The sequence below is a fragment of the Aptenodytes patagonicus genome, chromosome 11 (genome assembly GCF_965638725.1).
Source record: "Aptenodytes patagonicus chromosome 11, bAptPat1.pri.cur, whole genome shotgun sequence".
NCBI classification, from domain to species: domain Eukaryota; kingdom Metazoa; phylum Chordata; class Aves; order Sphenisciformes; family Spheniscidae; genus Aptenodytes; species Aptenodytes patagonicus.
In genome coordinates this window covers 20,705,458-20,725,075 of record NC_134959.1, presented here as the reverse complement: position 1 = coordinate 20,725,075, position 19,618 = coordinate 20,705,458, and the positions used below count along the sequence as shown (strand labels likewise).

General features: G+C 41.3%; 1 protein-coding gene across 2 annotated transcripts in view; it reads right to left on the bottom strand.

Moving 5' to 3' along the window:
* Positions 1-4,834: 4,834 nt before the first annotated feature.
* The window catches only part of SMPD3 (sphingomyelin phosphodiesterase 3), a 125,477-nt gene continuing 110,693 nt past the window's right edge, over positions 4,835-19,618 (bottom strand). For both annotated transcript variants that reach the window (XM_076349341.1, XM_076349342.1), the window contains exons 5-8: positions 17,608-17,697; positions 16,680-16,743; positions 11,034-11,196; positions 4,835-9,529 (exon numbers count right to left, since the gene is read on the bottom strand). In XM_076349341.1, coding sequence (XP_076205456.1) covers positions 9,428-9,529; positions 11,034-11,196; positions 16,680-16,743; positions 17,608-17,697 — 419 coding nt within the window. In that variant the 3' untranslated portion in view covers positions 4,835-9,427. The remainder of the gene's footprint in view (positions 9,530-11,033; positions 11,197-16,679; positions 16,744-17,607; positions 17,698-19,618) is intronic.

Below are 19,618 nucleotides of genomic sequence, written 5' to 3'. Positions count from 1 at the left end.
CCCCCCATGCTTTAAGTACAGTTGTCTTACTGCGAGCCTTGACAAGGAGCTATTCATACTTGAAGAGTTTCTGCTGATAAGTGCCAGTTCTGTCCATGTTTAAAACGTGAATAAAAACATAAATTATTTTTAAAAGAATAAACTGAAGGTCCCAAACAGATAATTATGCTTGCACTTGTAAATAATCATTACCCAGAAGCAGAAGAAATTCTGTCCTTTCCTCCTGTCCTCAAACCAAACACAGGACTGAGTGGGACCTTCTGGGTTGCTCCGTATAGTCCTTCCCGTAGTAGGGCTCATGCATATAATCTCTTTTTAAAAATACATTGAACTCTGTTTTAAAAGCAGTGGGGTTTCAGAGAGGAATGTTTGTTTGTTTGCATTCCATTGTGGTCATTTGGAAGCTGGTTTTGAACTTGTCTGGTCTTGTGGTCAGTAAACCTCCTTCTGATTGTCAGCCCCTGGGAATCCAGGCCTGGACAAGGACCTCTTATACTGGGTGTGGAGCCACAGCCCAGCATTTAACCAGACTCGGCATTTTCTTTCTGTCAGTGTATAATAAATGCTGCATTTACAGCTTCTAATTTGCTCTAACATTGAACACAAAGCTGCAGAATGGTGAGGCCGAGGTTTTTGCAGTGAGGTGGAAGGACACTCAAGGTCAGCTGTGGGTAAGAGGGATCTCACCAGAGTAAGCACCGTTAGCTCATATATGCCACAGAGTTCCAAGAACACCAATCTAATAATGAAGTAGCGTGAAGTCCTTCTTATGTGCTTATTGTGGGATACAAGACACGTTTTGTTAAAAGTCTGAGTTTGCTGTGGCTATAAATAGCTTTCTCGGCAAATGTGGAAAAGAGAAATTCTCTGTAACCAAGGAGTAACAGAAAATAGAGTTTAAATACCTGTTTCATAACAGCCTTATTTTGGGGCTGAGATAATGGACCAGGCTGCGTACTGAGAATTAGTTTGTCTTGTGTGGTACGCCTTTCATTAGAAATATATTTAGCATGGTGTCAAGCACCATGCTTAGGCCTAGGATTTTTTTTCCATTGGTGTCTTGCAGACCTTGCAACTGCCTTTTGCTCCTTGGTATCCTGAAGGTCCTTACTAAGCAATAGAAAACATTGAATGTTGGCTTTGCTGAAGCTGGTGACAGTGTGGCAGTTGACTTCAGGAGAAGTTTTTAATTGTAGAGGAAGATCTAGCTGGATTTTGCTGGGTATTCGAAATTCTGGATTGGCATTTGAAAGGTATTTAAGAACCTGTTGCAGCTGAACACAAAGAAGGTAGCAATTATACCTAGTTAGATCTGAAAAGGTAGTGAGGATGTTACGCCAACTGTAGTAGGGCCAGGGCGTTCAAGCTGACAGTCTTCTGCTAATTTAGAAGTTCATGAACCTCTTTAATGAGAACAAAGGTACCTAATTACATTTGATGCAGAAAGATGTCATCTTCCCCTCGTCATGCTTGTCTCTTTCCCTTCATTGCAGTGGGATCCATTCAGAATATACTCCCGTTGGGTGATTTCAGGTTCTGAACTCCCACATCATTTCTTTCAAATACAGAAGTGTTCGGAGGCTGCCCGTGCAGACGCTGTAGCATGCGATGCTGTGGCTGCATTGGAACCCCCTTCAGTTGTTTTTACTGCATCATCCAGAATCTTAAAATTACAGAAGTATTGTTGTGTAATAGAGCAGTTCTTACCATAGTTGCATCCTGAACTCTGTGCGAGTCATTCTGCTAGGCATTTGTGGACTCACAGCTCGCAGGTTAAATGTGTAAGGTGTGTGTCTCCCTGCTTTACAAACATGTTACTGTCCTTTCTACAGGCAGCTCTGTTTCTCTGGTCTAACACTGCACTGTCTTAGCCATCATCCTCCATTTTGCATCGTTAAGGCAGAAGGATTTATATCAGTTACTAGCTAACACAGTGTTTAATGTGTGTATCTGTGAGGCAAATTCCATTTTAGCAGGGTGGAAAGCGGTCAGAGATATCAATATTTGGTATACTAATGACAGTACGGCATTCAGAATCACATTAAGGTCTCTATTGAGCTCATCAGGCTGACGCATCTTGTTGCTGGGATTTGGAAGAGTCAAACATTTGCGAATAGGAGGGGAACTTCTAAGGCGTCCAGCTGCTTTGGACACGCGCTGCCATGACTTGAGGAGCTTTAGCAGAGCTTTGGAAAAAAACCCTGTTGTAACAGATGTACTATACCAGTGAAAATTACTCGATCTATGAAGCTTTAGGCTTTTGTTGCAGTGTTTATACAGATAAAGGATATTCTGACACATCTGGCTTACCAACTGTATCGTGGCACTTGAAGCAGTTTGGAGTTGTTCTGCCAGGTTCAGCTTTGGAGGTATCAAAGGTTTTACTTACAAAAGGGAAAGAGAGGGTTTAGCAGTGGTACAGACTGTGCAGGGGTCTGTTGGTGAGTACGAGATGCTCACACGGGAAGTGAGGGAAGGTGAAGCATCAGCTTATGGACACTTCCAGAGGAACAGAGTAAGCAGGTGCTGGTTTCTAGAAATTGTGCAATTTACAGACAGGAAAGCTAGCTGAAAGCTAGTATGTTAATAGGAACATGGGGAAAATGTCCCTTTATTTTATAGGATTATATTCAATTATCTCATCCTGTAAAGCACACAGGAAGGCTGTAGCATTTTTCTACTACAGTTAATCTCTTCTTTCAATTTCTGGTTACTCTTTGGATGGTTCTTGGTGCCTAGGAACCGTTTTCCTTGGCAATGTAGTGCTGGGTGCTGTATAAAAGACAGGACAGTGACATGGTGTTCTGCCCCAAAGAGTCTTATGAGTTAGACAGGAGGAGGGTGAGAGGACATAACAAACGATGAAGGCGGGTGAATTGGGTTCACAGGTTGGAAAAGCCTCTATCGGTGTGAGAGGCAGTGGTATCAGCATGTGCACTGCGGCGTGTGTAGGGCTGAGCGCAACCTCAGCAGCTCATATGATCTGCAATAGTACGAAATGGTCGGCAGACCTATAAAAGGGTTTTTTTGGGGGGTCAGGGAGGAAGGAAAGGGAATGAATATACAGCCCAGATTAAATGTTGACGGAGATTCCATTAACTTCTTGGGTACCCAGACCCAATGTGTAGCTCTTCTCAGATATTTTTTTCTCCTCTCATTTTCTTCTAATTTACCTGCGATTAATGCATATTTCTTCCTGGCCACATTTAATGGTCATAAGGAGCAGTTGTTAAATGTGCCATTACTTAAAAGATGAGGGGAAGGATTGTTGTTTTCCTGCCAGTCTTCCTCGTGAGCCCCGCTCAGTGATTGCACAAATGGCTGCTTGGAGCCTTCCCGAAATGTCAGGGAAAGTATGGAAGAAAATACAGATTTAGGAGTGGTAGATGGGGAATCTGGTTTAGTCAAAAACAATGGTAGAGGGCAAGAGCATGTCTTTTGAAAGGCCGTGAAAATGTAGACGACCACCTTGAATTTGCTGCAACAAGGAGAACTGGTACATCAAAGTATTAAGTCGTCAGAGGAAAGGGCTAGAAGAATAATGGTTTCTGCCGCACTCTGAGCAGGAATTTCAGTGGGATAGGGAGGTCTGTATTTTAATAGGTGCTTTGCCAAGAGAATCTGTGCGATAGTCAGAGGCAGATGGCATCACAGTTGCAGTGCTGACCAACAGGCAGCTGTGGGCACGAGTTCATAATAAACTACACTACAACTCCTGGGGCAGAGGGAGCAGGAAGCAGTTACAATTTTCTGTACTTGTTCTTTTTAGTTAAACGTCTGGAAGACGCGAGCTGTCCAAGAAATGATTGTGTTTTACCTTATGGTTCTATAGCAGTTAATAGAGGGGAACCCACTCATGAGCTGCTCACACGATAGCACAAGCTGCAACAATGGAAAGATAGATTAGGTATTGCGGGAGAGGCACGTACTAGGAATCTGCCACTGGAAAATGAAGTCTGTCGAAGTATAATGCTGTGGTAGCATCAGAATGCAGACAAAAATCACCTGTACAGCAATGGAGAAAGGTGCAGAGACCCATCTCTAACGTCCTGTCTCACAAGATGGAGTGGTTCTTTCCTGAGCTAATGACAAGAAACTTGTGCGCTGTGCTCTTCCTTAATCACTTGCATTCCACTGATACTCCTCCTTTCTGCTTGTGGAAGAAGTAAACTCTTTGAGGTGGGGTTCCCTGCTGGCTTTTATAAAGGGCTTTGAGGACTGTTCAGAAAGACTGAACCAGTAAAATGGGTTCTTTTCCCTTGACATTGTTTTGCTAAATCACTGGATTTCTTAAGGACATACGTACATGGGGAGTTTTTTGTTTTGTTTTTAAATTAACTTTGACTGGACAGTATCTAGATAAAACCTGCTCTCCATTAGTTCAGGGACTAGGTAACTGTTGAGACGTCAAGATGTACAACTGCATAGTAAGAAATTGTTCTTGTGAAGTGGTCTTACGTTAAATCCTAGCGGAATGCAATGTGGAGTGGATATCCTCGTACTTAAAGCGTGGACTTGGTGTGAGCTGCGGGGTTCAGGTTTGCCGCCTCCAGCAGGCACCGTGAATGCCTGCATGAAGGTTGCACACCTTGAAAACTGCGTGGGGTGTGTCTGTGCAGGAGGATGTCTGAGCAGTAGAGGCCAAGGTGGAGGGTGAGTTAAAAGCACTCATTTCGTTGACCCTTTATTTTCTGCAGATTCACTAGAACGGGCGTAGCACACTGAGGCCATACTTGACCCACCCACCAGACTGCATCTTAGAGTCAGATTTCTGTTAGTGACGTCAGACTCCACATCACAAAACCAGAAAAAGTGGACTGCACAGAATCATTTGAGCCTTGAAATTTTATTATCTTGTTTGCATCAACCAGTTATTCCTTTCAGCACCAATAAAAGACAAAAAACCCTCCCTGTTGTTCAAAATACCTTGTTTTTATCAGGTCTGAGATTGTGGTTTTCTTGCAGGCAAAGAAACCAATGAAAATATTTAAATTTTTATTTTTTTAATACATTTATAACAAAATGTCAGAAGGTGTGTGCTTACCATATAAAAACATTAGGTTCCAGAAGGATACAATACCGAAAAATCATTGAAATAAAAAAGGTTATTCTTATTATAGGATTTCTAAACCTCAGCAATAATACAAGTCTTTAAAAGCATCAAGATTGTATTTAAAACAAGATGGCATGGAAAAATGAGACCTTCAGTAACAATTTGACCCTCATTGTAATGGATGATAAAATTGGGAGTTTTTCAAAGTGCTTGAATTGTATTTCTGATCTCATCCTATAGTGCCAGGAGGAGGTAAAAATGCTTCATTTCCGAGCTCATGATACGTGCTGACACTGATGTGCTGCTGTGTGATCCCAGGGTAGCTCAGAGACCAAACTGGGGACAGTCAGATCTGCTTAATCTGGACCACCAAACAAAGGCCATTTAAAAAAAAAATCTTTACTGGAATTGTAAGTTCCTTAAATCTTACTGTCTTACCCACAAGTAGGATGGAGGGTCTAGCCAGACTAGCCGAGAGTGCTCCTAGGAGAAAACCTTGTCATAATACTAGCACAAGATAGGTAAACTTGTTATATGAGACAGCTTTCTCAAGGGTTTCTCTACAGCAGGCCACACCTCAGCGGGCTGCGGGCTTCTCTTGGAGCTGGTCTGTCGTACAGTTTGTGTTTGGCTGCTTTAGACGCTTCTATTAAGCACCCAGTTTGTGATGGAGTAAAACTAGCTGGCCACCACTTGAATTACTTAAACGCTTTTTCACATAGCACGGGGCTGCAGGCAAGGCGTCGCTACCCTCGTCCTCGGTGGCTGAGCTGTGGCGCAAAGCAGGTGGATCACACATCCCTCAGACAAACAGTGCACAGATTAACTGACTCTGAATGTGCCTGAGAGGCTATGTTCTGTAAGTTGTGTCTTTGAAGTGATCTAAAGGTACCAACTTTGTAAAGACCTGACATCCTTGAAAATTCTGGAAGTTCTTAGTTTTTGGCTGTCCTCGTTTGTGGCCTTTGTTCACTTGTTCTAGAAGTGCTGTTGTAAAATGCAAATTGAACGTGTGAACCAGAAGATGTTATCTAGCTTTTATAAAAACAGATGACACTTCATCTGCAGTATCCCTGTTAAGTGGCAGTTACTAAACCAAGAATAGCGTTATCGCCCACTTCTTGAAGATACCTGAAATTCCTGTACAAAGTGGGGTAAGCATAGTAGAGTAAGCTTAACTCAAATTTCTTATAAATAACATCCTACTAATAAACTGGGTCATGCTATCCTTAAGCGAAGTGGGACTGACTTCAGAGTCAGATTTCCTGGGCATGTTCTCCCCCCCTTTTGTTTTAAAATGCAAATATTCGATTACATAGTATCCGTCTAAGGCTTGTAATGATTGATGTCCTGCCAGTACAGGCGTTGTCTGAATGATTCTCTGTGAGATGGTATATGGAACTGTAGTAGACTACTGTAGTGGTGTAGACAAAACTCATTTTTCTCCAGGATGTTGCTCTTCTGGAAAGGAAAGCCTACTCCTTACAGTTTACCGGTACGTGTGCTCTCTGACTCCTGCAAGCGTACCAAGGCATCAAAAGGCACAGGATCAATGCAAAAAAGCAAGGAGCATCTGTACAGTGGTGCCACAATGCTGTGCCTCCCAGCATCACTCTCTTGCAAAGTTAGATCCTGAAGACTGTAAATTCGTAAGAACTACCTAGACTGATTAAATGTATGTGTAGTGTTTAAAGAGAACATTTTACAACTATCCATTTCTTGATCACTGAGAAACGAAGAACATCAAAATCTAAAACAGTTTACTTCAAATTTGAAAAAATATTTCTCAACGTATCTCAAAAAGTTGACAAAAGTGCCTGGTTTTTAGTCAGCACAAAGCCACAGAACTAATTTAAAAGTAATTTAGACCATGTTAGTTTTACTGTAAATGTAACATTGTTTGGCAGTAGTTTTATGATTATATCCCACACAGTGTCAAATTCAGCTCCTGCAACTGATACTTAGTGAAGTTGATATCAAATTGTAATTTACATTGTTAGGAAAGCTATTAAAAATACTGTACCTTCTATTTAATCTTACTACTGAGAAATAGCTGCTGGACAGCACACAAATTGCTACTGGTACCGTTTGTTTTTTTTTTAAAAAGGTTAATAAAATACAAGCAAAGTAGAAAATAGGATTAAAAGCATTGTTTCAGGTACAAGTCTTTCTGAATTGGGTGGAGAGATAAGAAACCGGAAAAACACATTGCACATATGTGTACCCTCTGTATAAAGAGAAACATACAAAGTGGGGAACTGGTGGTGCACTGGGATAGTACACTAAAGTCTCTGATGCTGTAAACTTGAATTCCTAATTTTATCGAAAAGGGGAATTGAGTCTGGTTCCATTTTTGAGTTCCCATGGGTTACACTTGCAGACTACCCCATGGTTTGGCACAGTACACTTTCAAGAGGCAGTCTCTGCTGAAGGGATGCCAGGACTGGAAAATGAGGCATAAAACGTGTCGAGACCAGGTGCAGTGGGAGAGCGTGAGAAGTGGCCTGCTACCTACTTGGAATTAGCCGATACTGTTAGTCCAGTACTTCTGTGAGTTTCTCTGCTTGCAAAATCAGGCTGATCTAAGTAGAAGTTCTGTGGTTTACTGTAGCTAATTAAGCCAGTACCAGAGGCTGTGCAGACTGGGATTCCTAATTTAAATCTATTCTGATTTAGCTCAAGCTGATTCCTAGCAGGTGGAAACAAAACCAAAACAAGAGCATCTTCAGGAGTTTGTGGCCAGCGTAACTAAAACAGTTTAGTTAATGGAGCGAGTATAAGTATTAGATTAACTCTTCTCTTTTCAATGCAGCGAATTTGTAATGTAAGAGGAAATAACACTAAAACTGAACAGGAAGTAGGCAGAAGAAACTAAGTATTGGTTAAAAGCAAGGGGTCATTGTTTGCCCAGCAACACAAACCCTTCTGAATTTAAATCCCTAAAAAAATCCCAAGTCTTGTTGTGGACCTGATTCTCAGCTTTTCATTATTTGTGTTAAGCTTACAGAGGCTGGGTAGGTCAGGTCATGGGGATAAAATGGCAGAGGGGAGCCCCACGTTTGAAGAGCTGCAGCGGAAGGAACATAAGAATTAGATGGCAAGACCCCTATGAAAGTCTGTGAGTGCGTAACAAACGGAGAATTGCCTCGCAGACACAGGCAAAGCCTCTGCTCGTCGGAAGTCGTTACCCAAGGCTGAGAGGCAGAGGTCTGTTCTCTAGTAGCTAGCCACACTACACTTTCCCTTTAAGCGTACTGATTCCTTTGGAAAATTGTTAGGTTATCCTGCCTTATCAATCATACACTGTTCTACGCTTTTTCTCCCAAAATGTCACTTATGTTTATTTTAACCCTATATCTAGCATGCATTTTACAAGCTATTTCCCACTTACTCTTTCTAGTTAAGGCAGAATGTTGGCTCTGGTGTTACCAATGGTACTACAGGAATCTATTCACTCTACTGTAACATACATATCATCCCATACCGTAATTCAGAACTGCCCCACGTATGGGAAAGAAAGAAAAGACTTTACAGGGGAACTATATTTCTTCTTGAGGGAATAAGTTGCGCTTCAAAAGCTAAAGGCCCAATTCTGGAGTCATTATTCAGGCAAAACACTTCATAATTTCAGTGGCAACACAGCTGGAATAAGGGTAGAACTGTGTTCTTAAAGTCTTAAAATTCCAAATCTTTTAAGTGTCCTTAAATCGGACAGGAAGATACCGGTCTGCAAATTGAATAGAGTTTCTGTTTGTTTGTCTTAGGGTCTATCCGTAATGACAGAAAGGTTTGCCAGTCCCAGAATGCCTTGCTTTGGCTGGTATCTGATTTCTGAACTCACTTCCATTCTGATATTCCCCACGGTATCTTACTGACTAGTTTATCTCAGAGTGGCATGCAGTGCGGGCGCATGCTACTGATGCAAGCACGCTACTACAACTTTAACAGGCTAAAAAAAGAAAAAAAGCTTTAGCTTCTTAGTTATACAAAGAAATGATGCAAAAAACCATTGAGCAGCACTAACTCACAGACTAATTACAAACTAAATTGTGCTATATATTAGTATAAAAACATGTTTTTGTAAGAATGGCACTGGTTCAGAAGGAATTAGGACTTCTGTCTTGGTTCCGTTCGGTCCACAGTGAAAGCATTGTAGTACAGGCCTGCCCTGTTGCCTGAGCAACTTGTGACAGTGGCTCTTGGCCACAACCCCTTCCCTTTCTTCCCTTTTATATCCGCCACTGTTGGTACATTCTGGGAGTAGCCCGGGTCAGGTCTGGTCATCTTTCCTAACGTGGCACCAGAATAGTTCATTCTTATCCTCTGATATTTTCTTAATATCATTAACGTTTCCCTCTTCTAAGCCGGTCAGTTTTAAGGGTCATCTTCTCCTGTAGACACCGTGAGGCGCATTGCTACTGGTAGGTGGTCTGTCAAGCCTGCTAACTGGGTAATAAAGCTGAACTCTTCCACTTCCTGCAGAAGGAAAACAAAAGTAAGAAAGAAGGAATTGGCAAACTGATCTGTTATACCACACGCCAGGACTCAGCTTTTATGCCTCTCTTTAGTTTACTTTGAACTGTGTTACTGTATTAGTAGATGTACGGGACCAGTCTAGCTTGGCTGGGCTAATGGTGAACTGTCTGCCACACAGGGCATGTCAGTGTGGTGCAGTTGATGAGGTGAACCATTTATACGATACACAGTTGAACTAGTCGGGATGAAATCTGTTGTACCTTTTCTTTCCGTTTACGGTAACACCTGTGTTGTCCCAGACAGACTTACCTGTAGTGCTGCAGTAGGTAATCCATGTGCGTAAGGAGGTACTCACCTGGGAGGAGGGGCTGGCTGTACCCTACTAGATATGGCATGCAGCTAAAAAGGAAGCCTGTCTTCGTTAGATTGAGGTGTTAAACTTTGTGGGAACTTAAGGCGATCAGGAACCCTGCTCCTTGCGTCTCTGAATTCCAGCCTTTGTTCTGGCAACATTTCATAGGACCAAATTAAAGTTCTGTAGGAAATACCGCGTGCTTCCCAGCTTCTGAAAGCTGGATGGGGCACCCTTAACGCTCACTTGATGCAATGTAGTTGTCCCCTCCTATGGCCAGGTACTTAACTTTGCCAGTACTTTGGGAATTGCTTGCAGGAAGCACAGGTATTTTAGTTCTCTTTATGCTGCCAGCATGAGCCTTATCCACGACCCAATCTGGGTCAAAACTATTCAAATACTGGTTTTGTTGCTGTTTGTGCAAAATGTAAGATGGGTTTACCATACAGATGCACCACGGGCATTTGTGCATCTGAAACAGGAAGCCTGAAAAGAATGTAGCTGCTAAGCTGCTGTGTCCACAGAGCGCATGCAAACAGAGCGCAAACAGACTGATGTATCACGCACTAAGCTATGCTGAACTGCTCTACTGCCTGCTCTTCTGCGGCAACTGCAATGGGGTATGGTAAATAAGTGTGCACTAGTTTCTCATTTTCATTGTGGAATTCTGTATAAGGCAAGGTCCTACACCAGGAAGCAGACAGTGCGCTACAAGTTCTCATTCTGGTTAGCCCGTGTCAACTTCTACCTGCGCATCACAGATTTGTAACTTAGGTAGGTTTTCACAGGCATAATAAAAGAACATCCAGACACTTGAAAAGATTAAAAAAATACTCAGACTGCTGGCATGGAAAGCATCAGCCAAAACACTTAGTCTGGCAAAAAGTTACGGAACGGAAACAAGGGGGTTTGTTTGTTTGTTTTTGAAGAGCAGCGCATCTACCAGTGTTGCTACCAGAATCCCTAAATTTGCCTTAAAGTTGTTTATGTAATAGGTTTACAAACTCGGTACTTGCATGCAAAAGTAGAAGATAGCAAAGCAGCAGGTTCTTCTTGGAGTATGAATTTCAACCTGGGCAGAACAGGCTACAGTGCCATCCAGACAAGTTTGTTGTGTGAGTTACAGCTCTTTTTGTCAACTCTGAAACTCACCACTTTCCATTCCAGGTAGAGACCTTCTTCTGTATAGAGCATATAGTCAATCCTCCTCCCGTTTCCTTTCAATGATGCCTTCCTCCCCTTTTGACTGGAACTGTGGTTCTTGCTGGTGGGATAGACTAAGTATCCTTTCCTTCCTTCTTCACTTTCCAGCACCCTATGTCATTAAAAAACAAAACAAGTGCTTTAGATGTTTGCTCATTCTGTCCCTTCGTGCATTACGCTAGATTCTCTCCCAGTCGCTGGTAAGGGTAATGCCTGTCCGGAAGGACTGTTAAACTCGTAAAGCACGCCTTCTTTCAAACATGTTTTCTGGTATGAGGCTGTACTAACTGCTGACAGTGCTCTTAAAGACTCATGGCGGGTTTGGCATCACTGGTGGTGTACTGGCAGACCTACCCTTGTAGCCAGGAGACAAAACATCTGAGAGGAGGACCTTGCCTGCCTGCTATCTGTAGTATATTGCAGCCCACAGCCCCTCCGCTGATTTCCAGTGTTGCTGAATCCAGCAGAGGAGGAAACTGTTTCATGGATTACTTTAGAACAAACCTGAGTACTTTGATAGAAACCTCTCCATTCTGATCAGAGCGACCCCTTCTGAAATAAGACAACCAGCTTTACAGACAGGGTATGGATGAGGAATGGTTTTCAGGAGCACACATTTGGGCATGTGGTACTTGGTTTTGAGCAAGCCTCAGCATCAGAGTACTGTGGCTTGGACCCCAAGCTCTTACTTCACTAGTAACGACAGCCTAATTTATTTGATTCCTCTATGTGACACTCTTCAGACTCCTCTACAGAGATGGACGTACTCACTGGGTGTGTTAGTACTGCCCTCATCTTGCATGGAGATTACCCAGCCCAAGACCTTATACAGAGGCAGTCAAAAATAAGAACCAGTTTTCTAGGTACCAGTCTTCTGTTCAGGCAAATAAGCTGCAGCTCTCCCATTAAAATTTTTAGTTTGGGTGCTTAAACCTTAACAGTAGGTTTTATACAGAAGACTATTAGGGCCCTGAGCAACTTGATTTAACTTTGCAGTTAGCCCTGCTTTGAACGTGACTTTGGACCAGAGAACCCACAGAGGTCCCTGTCGCTCTATTTTTACAATAGTTCTGTGCTGCTGTGCTGTTCTCTATTGCTTTGCTGTTGTATTGGATTTAAAAGGAAGCTTGGTTTACCTTCTTGTATTCTATTTAAAAGATGTACCAAATGAGCGCTAAAGGCAACAGACACAACTGTGCATGCAAAAGCAGGAGTTGCACACGGTAGCTGCGGGTGTAGGGTATTATGCAGATAGTTAATATCAAGTTCAATCATCGCAGCTGTTTTGCACGGTAGCCATGTGTGCAGTGAGGGACAGATCAGGTTGTGTTTTGCTATCTATCTGGCTCAAAACAAACAAACTGCTTTCAAAACCATCTCCTTGAAAATCATTTTCCTTTACTTACCTGCCAAAACCTGAGCTCAAGGTTCTGTGGTTTCCCTTGTAAGAGTTGATTACGCCATTAAGCTACATCATCAACTGTCGCAGGAGAAACACTGAGCCATGAACTTGGGTCCTAGCAGGTACAAAGCCTTTAATTTCACCTTGGAAAAAAGTAAGATATCTTTGATCACCCAGTTTTTAAGACTTGACTTTGGATGGGTTTTATGGGGTTGGGTTTAGGAACTTTTTTTTAATGCATGCACGTGAGAGTACAGAATGAAGGAAAACCAAGAGACAAACACCAGACTGGTGATGTGTTTTAATGTCTGAGCTTCAAGTGGTTTCTTTGTCAAATTTTGTTTCTTTGGAAGGATCTGAATGGTGGCAGAGGGGACACAGCACTTGCTACAATTGATTAGGTCTCAGTAGCGTTAGAATCTGTAAGTTTGGGTCAGTTGATACATACAAGAAGTACTTTATGTGCCTTCAAAAGGTAACAATGGCAGAATTCTGGTCATGTAGTTATTTAATCAGAACTTTTCTTAACCCCCTTTGGACTTTGTGAGGTATTGAAGGTTCTTACGAGTTTATTGTAGCCAGTTTATGAAAGTAAACTTCCTTTTATGCATTATTCAGTTTTAGACTGTCATCTAATAACTCGCCTTAAATTAGCTTACTGTCTGCACCCCACTGGCAAGCTGATTCTACAGAGAGTTACTGCAAATGATTCACTTCCTGAAATTCTTTTTCTAGGTTTAAGAAAGCAAGCTCTTTGATGGGACTGACCTCTTTCAAAAATAGTATTTGTATTTGGCAAAGCTAATTAAGTAACAAAGTAGAAGAAACTGCTGATTAGCGCTGCAGTATTACTGCAAAAAAAATATTATTTGCATTAATTTAAAAGATGAATTTGTTTTAGCTTCAGTGTTGTCCTTTTAAAAGTCTGTGACGCTGGGTATTCACTTAACCTGCACAACTGCTCACAGAAGGGAAATGTTAATTCCAAATACGTGAGGAAAACAAATTGTAAACGTGCATGCATCTGCTTCTGACTAAAACTTGTACCACTTTGTATGCGATGGTTTGCTGTTTGTCTCTACAGGAAGTAGACACAAGTACTGGACATCCGGCTATGCCGTGCTAACAGTTAAATGCTAACAATTTAAGTGAACATAACTAATTATGAATGAGTAAAACCTGAATTTTGTCAGAATAACTGTCTTAATTCATAGGACACAAAGAAAGGGAGGAGAAAAAGTAATTGGAACTTTATTTTTTCCTTGAAAGACTGTCAGTCCCAAATACCTCCAAAGTTCAAGTACAAAAATTCTGTCACGCAGCTCTCTGGCCGATGGCTGGTTTGTAGTGCTGACTGCAGTGGCAACAAACAAAGGAGCATGAAGAGCAGTGTATGTAAGGGAGCCGTAAAGCAAAACTCACTCCCTCATCATAAAGCTCGAGGGATCTTCTCTCATTCAGGCGAGAAGCACCCAAGTTAAGGAAGACTTTTCTTACTGGTGCTGCAGCCTGTTGTCCAGAATTGTGAGCCACTGTCCAGCAGTGGAGACTGGAAAAATTTGCATTTAAATCTTGTTTCTTAGCTGTGCTGTAATGCGCTCTCCTGTGCCAGACTCTATTTGGGGTTTAGAGGCAAAGATGGGCTTCTTCCAGTGCTTTGCTTGAAGGTGACAATCATCTTTGTGAGATGAGATTATTTGTGTGCATCTCATGAAGCCTTTCTGAGCAGAAGCTTGTGTGGCTTCCAGCACTGTGGTAGGGCCCAGATTGTTACATCTAGCTTATTAATTGTTCTATAATTATAAATGACTTGCTCATTATTTGTACCAAGTATGTTGTTCTAGTCCGATGTTTTACATATGCTGTACTTAACATGAGAGATATTTAAGAACTAGTTGTTCTGCTTTTATGGCCTAATTAGTTTAGTAATGTGAACTACTTAATTTTATTTATAGAGTGCTGATGAAGAAGTAGTTCTCTGCATAGCTTACATTGTCAATTTAAAAGTCTGTTTTAAATGTCTGTAAAGCTTGATCAAGGTTTACTATTGAAAAATTTGAGAACGGATCAATTTTAGGCTGTGCCCTGTTTTGCTGTGTACATGAATCATACCTGTTGGCTAGACAGTGCTCCTCAGCTTCTGTACTATTTAACATTTAAATGTCTTTAAAGCCCAGATTCCATCAATGCCTTTAAATTTTACTGAACTTAGTGGCAGTTTTTATGTTTACCAGTCCCTTGCAGAGATGGGAGGACAGGCTCTCTTGGCCTCTCGTGGAAGTGATGGTTCCTGTAATATATGAGCACGTCTACATAATGTCCACCTGCAGATCCCTGTTTCCCTGCAGATCTGCATAAAGAGCTAGGGGAAATTCTGGTCTAATACAGGGGGATTTCATCAGTTTAAGAGAATTATAACATATTGCAGAAAACTGAAAGCCACATTTAGTAGGCAAAAAGTCTTACGTATATTCTGTTACCAACTCTCAAGAATATTTTCCAGTTATCTCATACCGAGGTTCTGTACATACACAGTGGTAGCAGAAGTAATACTCTTAAAATCTTCATTGATCATTTGGTGGCTCTTCATCTATCAGTCATGTATTTGCCAGTGGAACTTCATTGCTGAATACAACTAACTCTTCAGGGAATAAAACAAAATACCCCAGAAGTAATTTGGTGACAGATTGTCTCAAAAGGCCGCTTAAAAACACAGAGGTTTTTTTTGGTTTGGGGTTTTAAAAAATTTTTTTTTTTTTTTTTTTTTTTTTTTTTTTTTAAAAAGCTCCAAGCCTGCTCTTGGAACCATAAAATAGAACGTTACACCCACACACAGATTTGCATTTGCAAACTTGATTATAGGGCCAAATTACCTTACTTTTGCTTTCCAGAAATCCCTTTCACATGTACCAAATTCGCATTTTCAATACGTGAATAGAAACGCCTGGAAATTTTGCAGGCTCTTGAATGCGCAAAGCATGACTTGCTGTAACAAATCCTTATTCTGAATATAAACTAAACGCAGACCTTATGTCTAGAATGCCATTTCTTTGTTCAAAACTGATACAAAGACGACTTCAAGGGGTAGCCTCACCTAATACATTCAACTAAGTGTCCATCTATACCATGCAGTGTACTGCACTTCGCGAGTAAAAATGCCAACATAAACTGTGCCTACATAATGTACCATTCCATTACGTATGTTAACTGAAGCATCTGCAGAGACTCATTAATTCAAATAACTTTACCTCTTCAGTACATTTTGGTGATTAACAGCTAGAACATCTTTCATAGTTAGTCATGGTAATATATTTAGTCCATTAAACTAGCCTTCAAGGTAGAAAAGGTGCAAAAAGGATTATCACGTTCATTAAGGGCTGCTCTAAAATGTACAAAGCCTATTAATTTCTCTCCACTGGCATATTATTTAGCAAACGGTACAGATATTCAAGAAATTTATCTTAAGACTTCTGCAAATTAAGTTTCTTTGTATTTCTCGTAAGTCCACTAGCTAAAACCAAAGATACCTGTTTCTCAGTATCAAACACTCCTTAAAAGTAATGCCACGCTGGTATCACTGATGGGTATTAAGCCATATTCGTAGTTATGTCTGATGTGCTATTTAATTCCTCTCTATATTTGTGAGATTGCTTTTTTAGGTGTATCGAATTCTGCAAGCCTTCTAGAATGGGTAATTAGTTGTTGGGTTGGGGGTGGTGTTTTAAACTTTATGGGTTTTTTATTTGAGGAGAACTGTATTTCCTTTTGTTGCTGTCCTTTACAGTGCCGTGACCACGGAACTGGCTGCCTGCAGAAAGCCTTTCAGACAAGCTGTCCGCACCCCCTTTTTGGTAGTGCTCAGAGTTTCTTGTCCTATGGGCCTGCCCAGGTGGGACCAACTCCAGAGACATAAAAACACTGACTGCGGTTGCGCTCCTCTTTTCACCCATTGACGCCAATTCTATTAGACTTAGGGAAGCAGCCACTTTTCCTTCCCTTTTTTTCCTCTTCCTCAAGTACCCCTGAGTAAAAAAATTATGTTTGGTTTGTTTGGTGGTTTGGTTTTTTTTTTGTTTCGGGTTTTTTTTCAGTCCATAAACCACCCCTCAATTTGTGAAACGTTAAATAGCAAGCGATGAACTGGCTTTTTAAGGAATTGTCTAAAGCATGTGGGAGGATTAGGAATTGCATACTTCTGTAGGTTATCTGGAGTGCACACTTCTTCATCATATAATCCTTCAGGATCCAACAAGGTACCTGTGAACAGAAAGGGAGATGTGACTGTCCCAGCATACCTCCTGTGACTTGCCTCTCGGGAAGCTTCCGGGGGCACAGGTGTGCGAGGACAGCATCCATGTGGGGGAGAGGGGACCGCTCTGACTGAGAGTGCTTTGTGTTCACTTCTCTATCCAGACCTCCCCACCGCCTGCCATCTTTCAAAATGTTGCCTCCGCCCTTCCAGTTTCTCAGCCCCAATGTCTGATTTTTTTGTTTTTCTGCTACAACAGAGTAAAGCCACATTATTAAACAGTTCCACATTCTTACCTTTAGTATCTTCACAGTTATAATTGCTCCTCTAGAGAAAGTCTAATTCCTGATCTAAAACTTCACCAAGTTCAACTGAGTTTCACCAGGTACAAATAGCTCAGAGTTCCATGAAACCTTTTATAAGGTGAACCCTACCAGTTCATAGTGTTGTTGAATTGCTTTGTTAGATCACATCCTCACTTACAGTATTTATAGAACATCAAATGGAACATTCTGATCAAAAGCTGCAGGCTTTCACTGCATGCAGAAAGTACAGAAACAATAATTTGGCTCCCCCCCCCCCCAAGTAATCTAGAGATTATTTTAAAAGTAGAATAGGTGTGGGAAGGCATTCAAGTAGTTTGATGCATAAATTCTAGAATGTGGACTGAAGTTTGAGATCTCTGGTTCTTAATTATAATTCAGCAAGACTGTTACGGTTTATAAAATATATGCTACAGAAACACCCCTTGTAAATACCTGGTCTCCACCAAATTCTTACCGCCAGTTAGCTGAACTACCTGCTGCTTATAGATGTCGTGCGACTGACAGACAAGTACATGTTCAGACACTGATAGCTAGAGAAGGTCTTACCGATTGCCCATGGTTTATCCTCCCCAGGACCAGTTCGACATGGGTCTTTGTAGTGTGTAAACAGAGAATGCTGTTGCTCCAGCTTGTCCTCTGCAGGGAAGGAACAAGCCCAAGAAAAGGCACATCAGCTACGTGTTGTAAACCTGTGGACAACTCTGTGTTCTGCCACAACGGAAAAGGCAAGTCCTCCTTCCTACTCGGTATACATACATAGGGGTGGATTTGAACCAGTTCAGTAGTAGCTTTACATGCACAGCAATATCTTGTCTTGATTAGAAATTCCAACAAGTGCTTGCTAATAACAGTGCTTTCCTACAAAGTCTTTCTATGAGAGACATTTTTTGGTAGTTTCTAGCTGTAAACTGAAGTGAAGGGTTTCCAACGTATTTCCTTACCCTGCCACTGACTTTGCATTGCTTACACTGGTACAAAACTTTAGTTGCGATAGATCACACAACGGAGAATCGGACTGACTTCACAATGTAAATGGCTTCACAATGTAAATGGTTTGTGGGTGTATATACATATCTCAGTAAGTTTGAAGATAAAAGCTTGTGCTTTACATGCTTCAGAAGAATTCACTGAATGTTTTCCAAGCTATAATAGATAAGAGAAAGGACAGGCAATTCATAATTTGCTTGGGATACTATCTAAAGCATTAAAGACATTCTAAACATAATCAGCATGACCCATCTAAGACAGATTAAAATTTTGTCATGATTAATTTGTAACTGTGGCACTGATGGTGACAAGTCAAACTTAACCTATCTGACTGGAAGGCTTTTTATCTTACGCTAAAAGGTTTAAAAACATAATAGACTTTTACACAAGTCAGTCCAAAGCAACCTGACAGGACGTAACTTTCTAATAATGTTCCCAATAAGTGTGAATTCACTGTATGAATGTTGTCATAATGTTCTGTAGGGCTGGAGGGGAAAACTGAGTTACAGAAAATTTGTCATAAGCATAAGGTTGCTCACGGACCTGGAGATCTTTGAAAACTGTACTGTCAATACATCTAAGAATAGAAGCTTGATATTCACCGAAACATTAATTACTTGCCGTATCAGTCTGTGGAGTGGGAAAGAATACAGAAAATCATTTACAGAGTTACAGGCGGCTGATTATTGTTTAAAAAAAAAAGTAATCTTAAAATGTTAATTCTCTGCAATGCTAACAAATGTCCCTAAAACAAGGAGTAATGTAAAAATGGAGGAGAAGACTTTAAAACATTGCATTAATCTTGCTTAGTGCATAAGAAAGCAATCTAAAAATAAAAAAATGAAATAGCCAGCTTAATTTCAGTTTCCAGGCTGAGTGAATTTTAAAGGGGAGGGGGATGTAAATAAACTGCAGAGATAGCAAAAATAAAATGGTTTTTTATAACCTACTTTTCAATCCTCTTTAGTAGTGGTTGCAATATTTACAACTATTATTTGCAAAAGCAAATAGCTGTTTTTACTTTTGCTTTAAGAAGACAGGTCACAACAGCATTAATTATACTCTGTACTTCTTGTGCAAGGTCTTGGTTAGAGTGCCAAAACTTCCCAGGCAGGGAATGCTGACCAGATGTTCTGCCTCACAGCTTGACTCCCGTCCCTCTCTCTCCCCATGCTGCACAGCCCCACTCACTTTCCATTTGCAGTCTGACTGGGCAGCCTCCCCTTTGGTATGCAGCAGGTTGTTTATTTCCTTGATGGACATCTTTGCCTCCAGGCCACTCCATCCACCAACAATATTGCAAGTGAAACAGTCAAATCACAGCAGATGGGTCCGTTTGTATCCCCCAGCTTCTGTTTCCCTTCATCGGGACTGCTGCAATTGCCTCCTCAGCCTGTCTGCGTAGCAGCTTGGCTGGCTGAGGACCTGTTACTGACCACATTTCTTCTTTCCTTCCTTCCCTAAAAACTCACTGCCACTGCTACCATTATATTTTATCCTAATAATGTGTTTAACTACAGTATTCTGTAGCCGTTACCACGTATTGTTCACCTCCACAGTGCAAAATGGG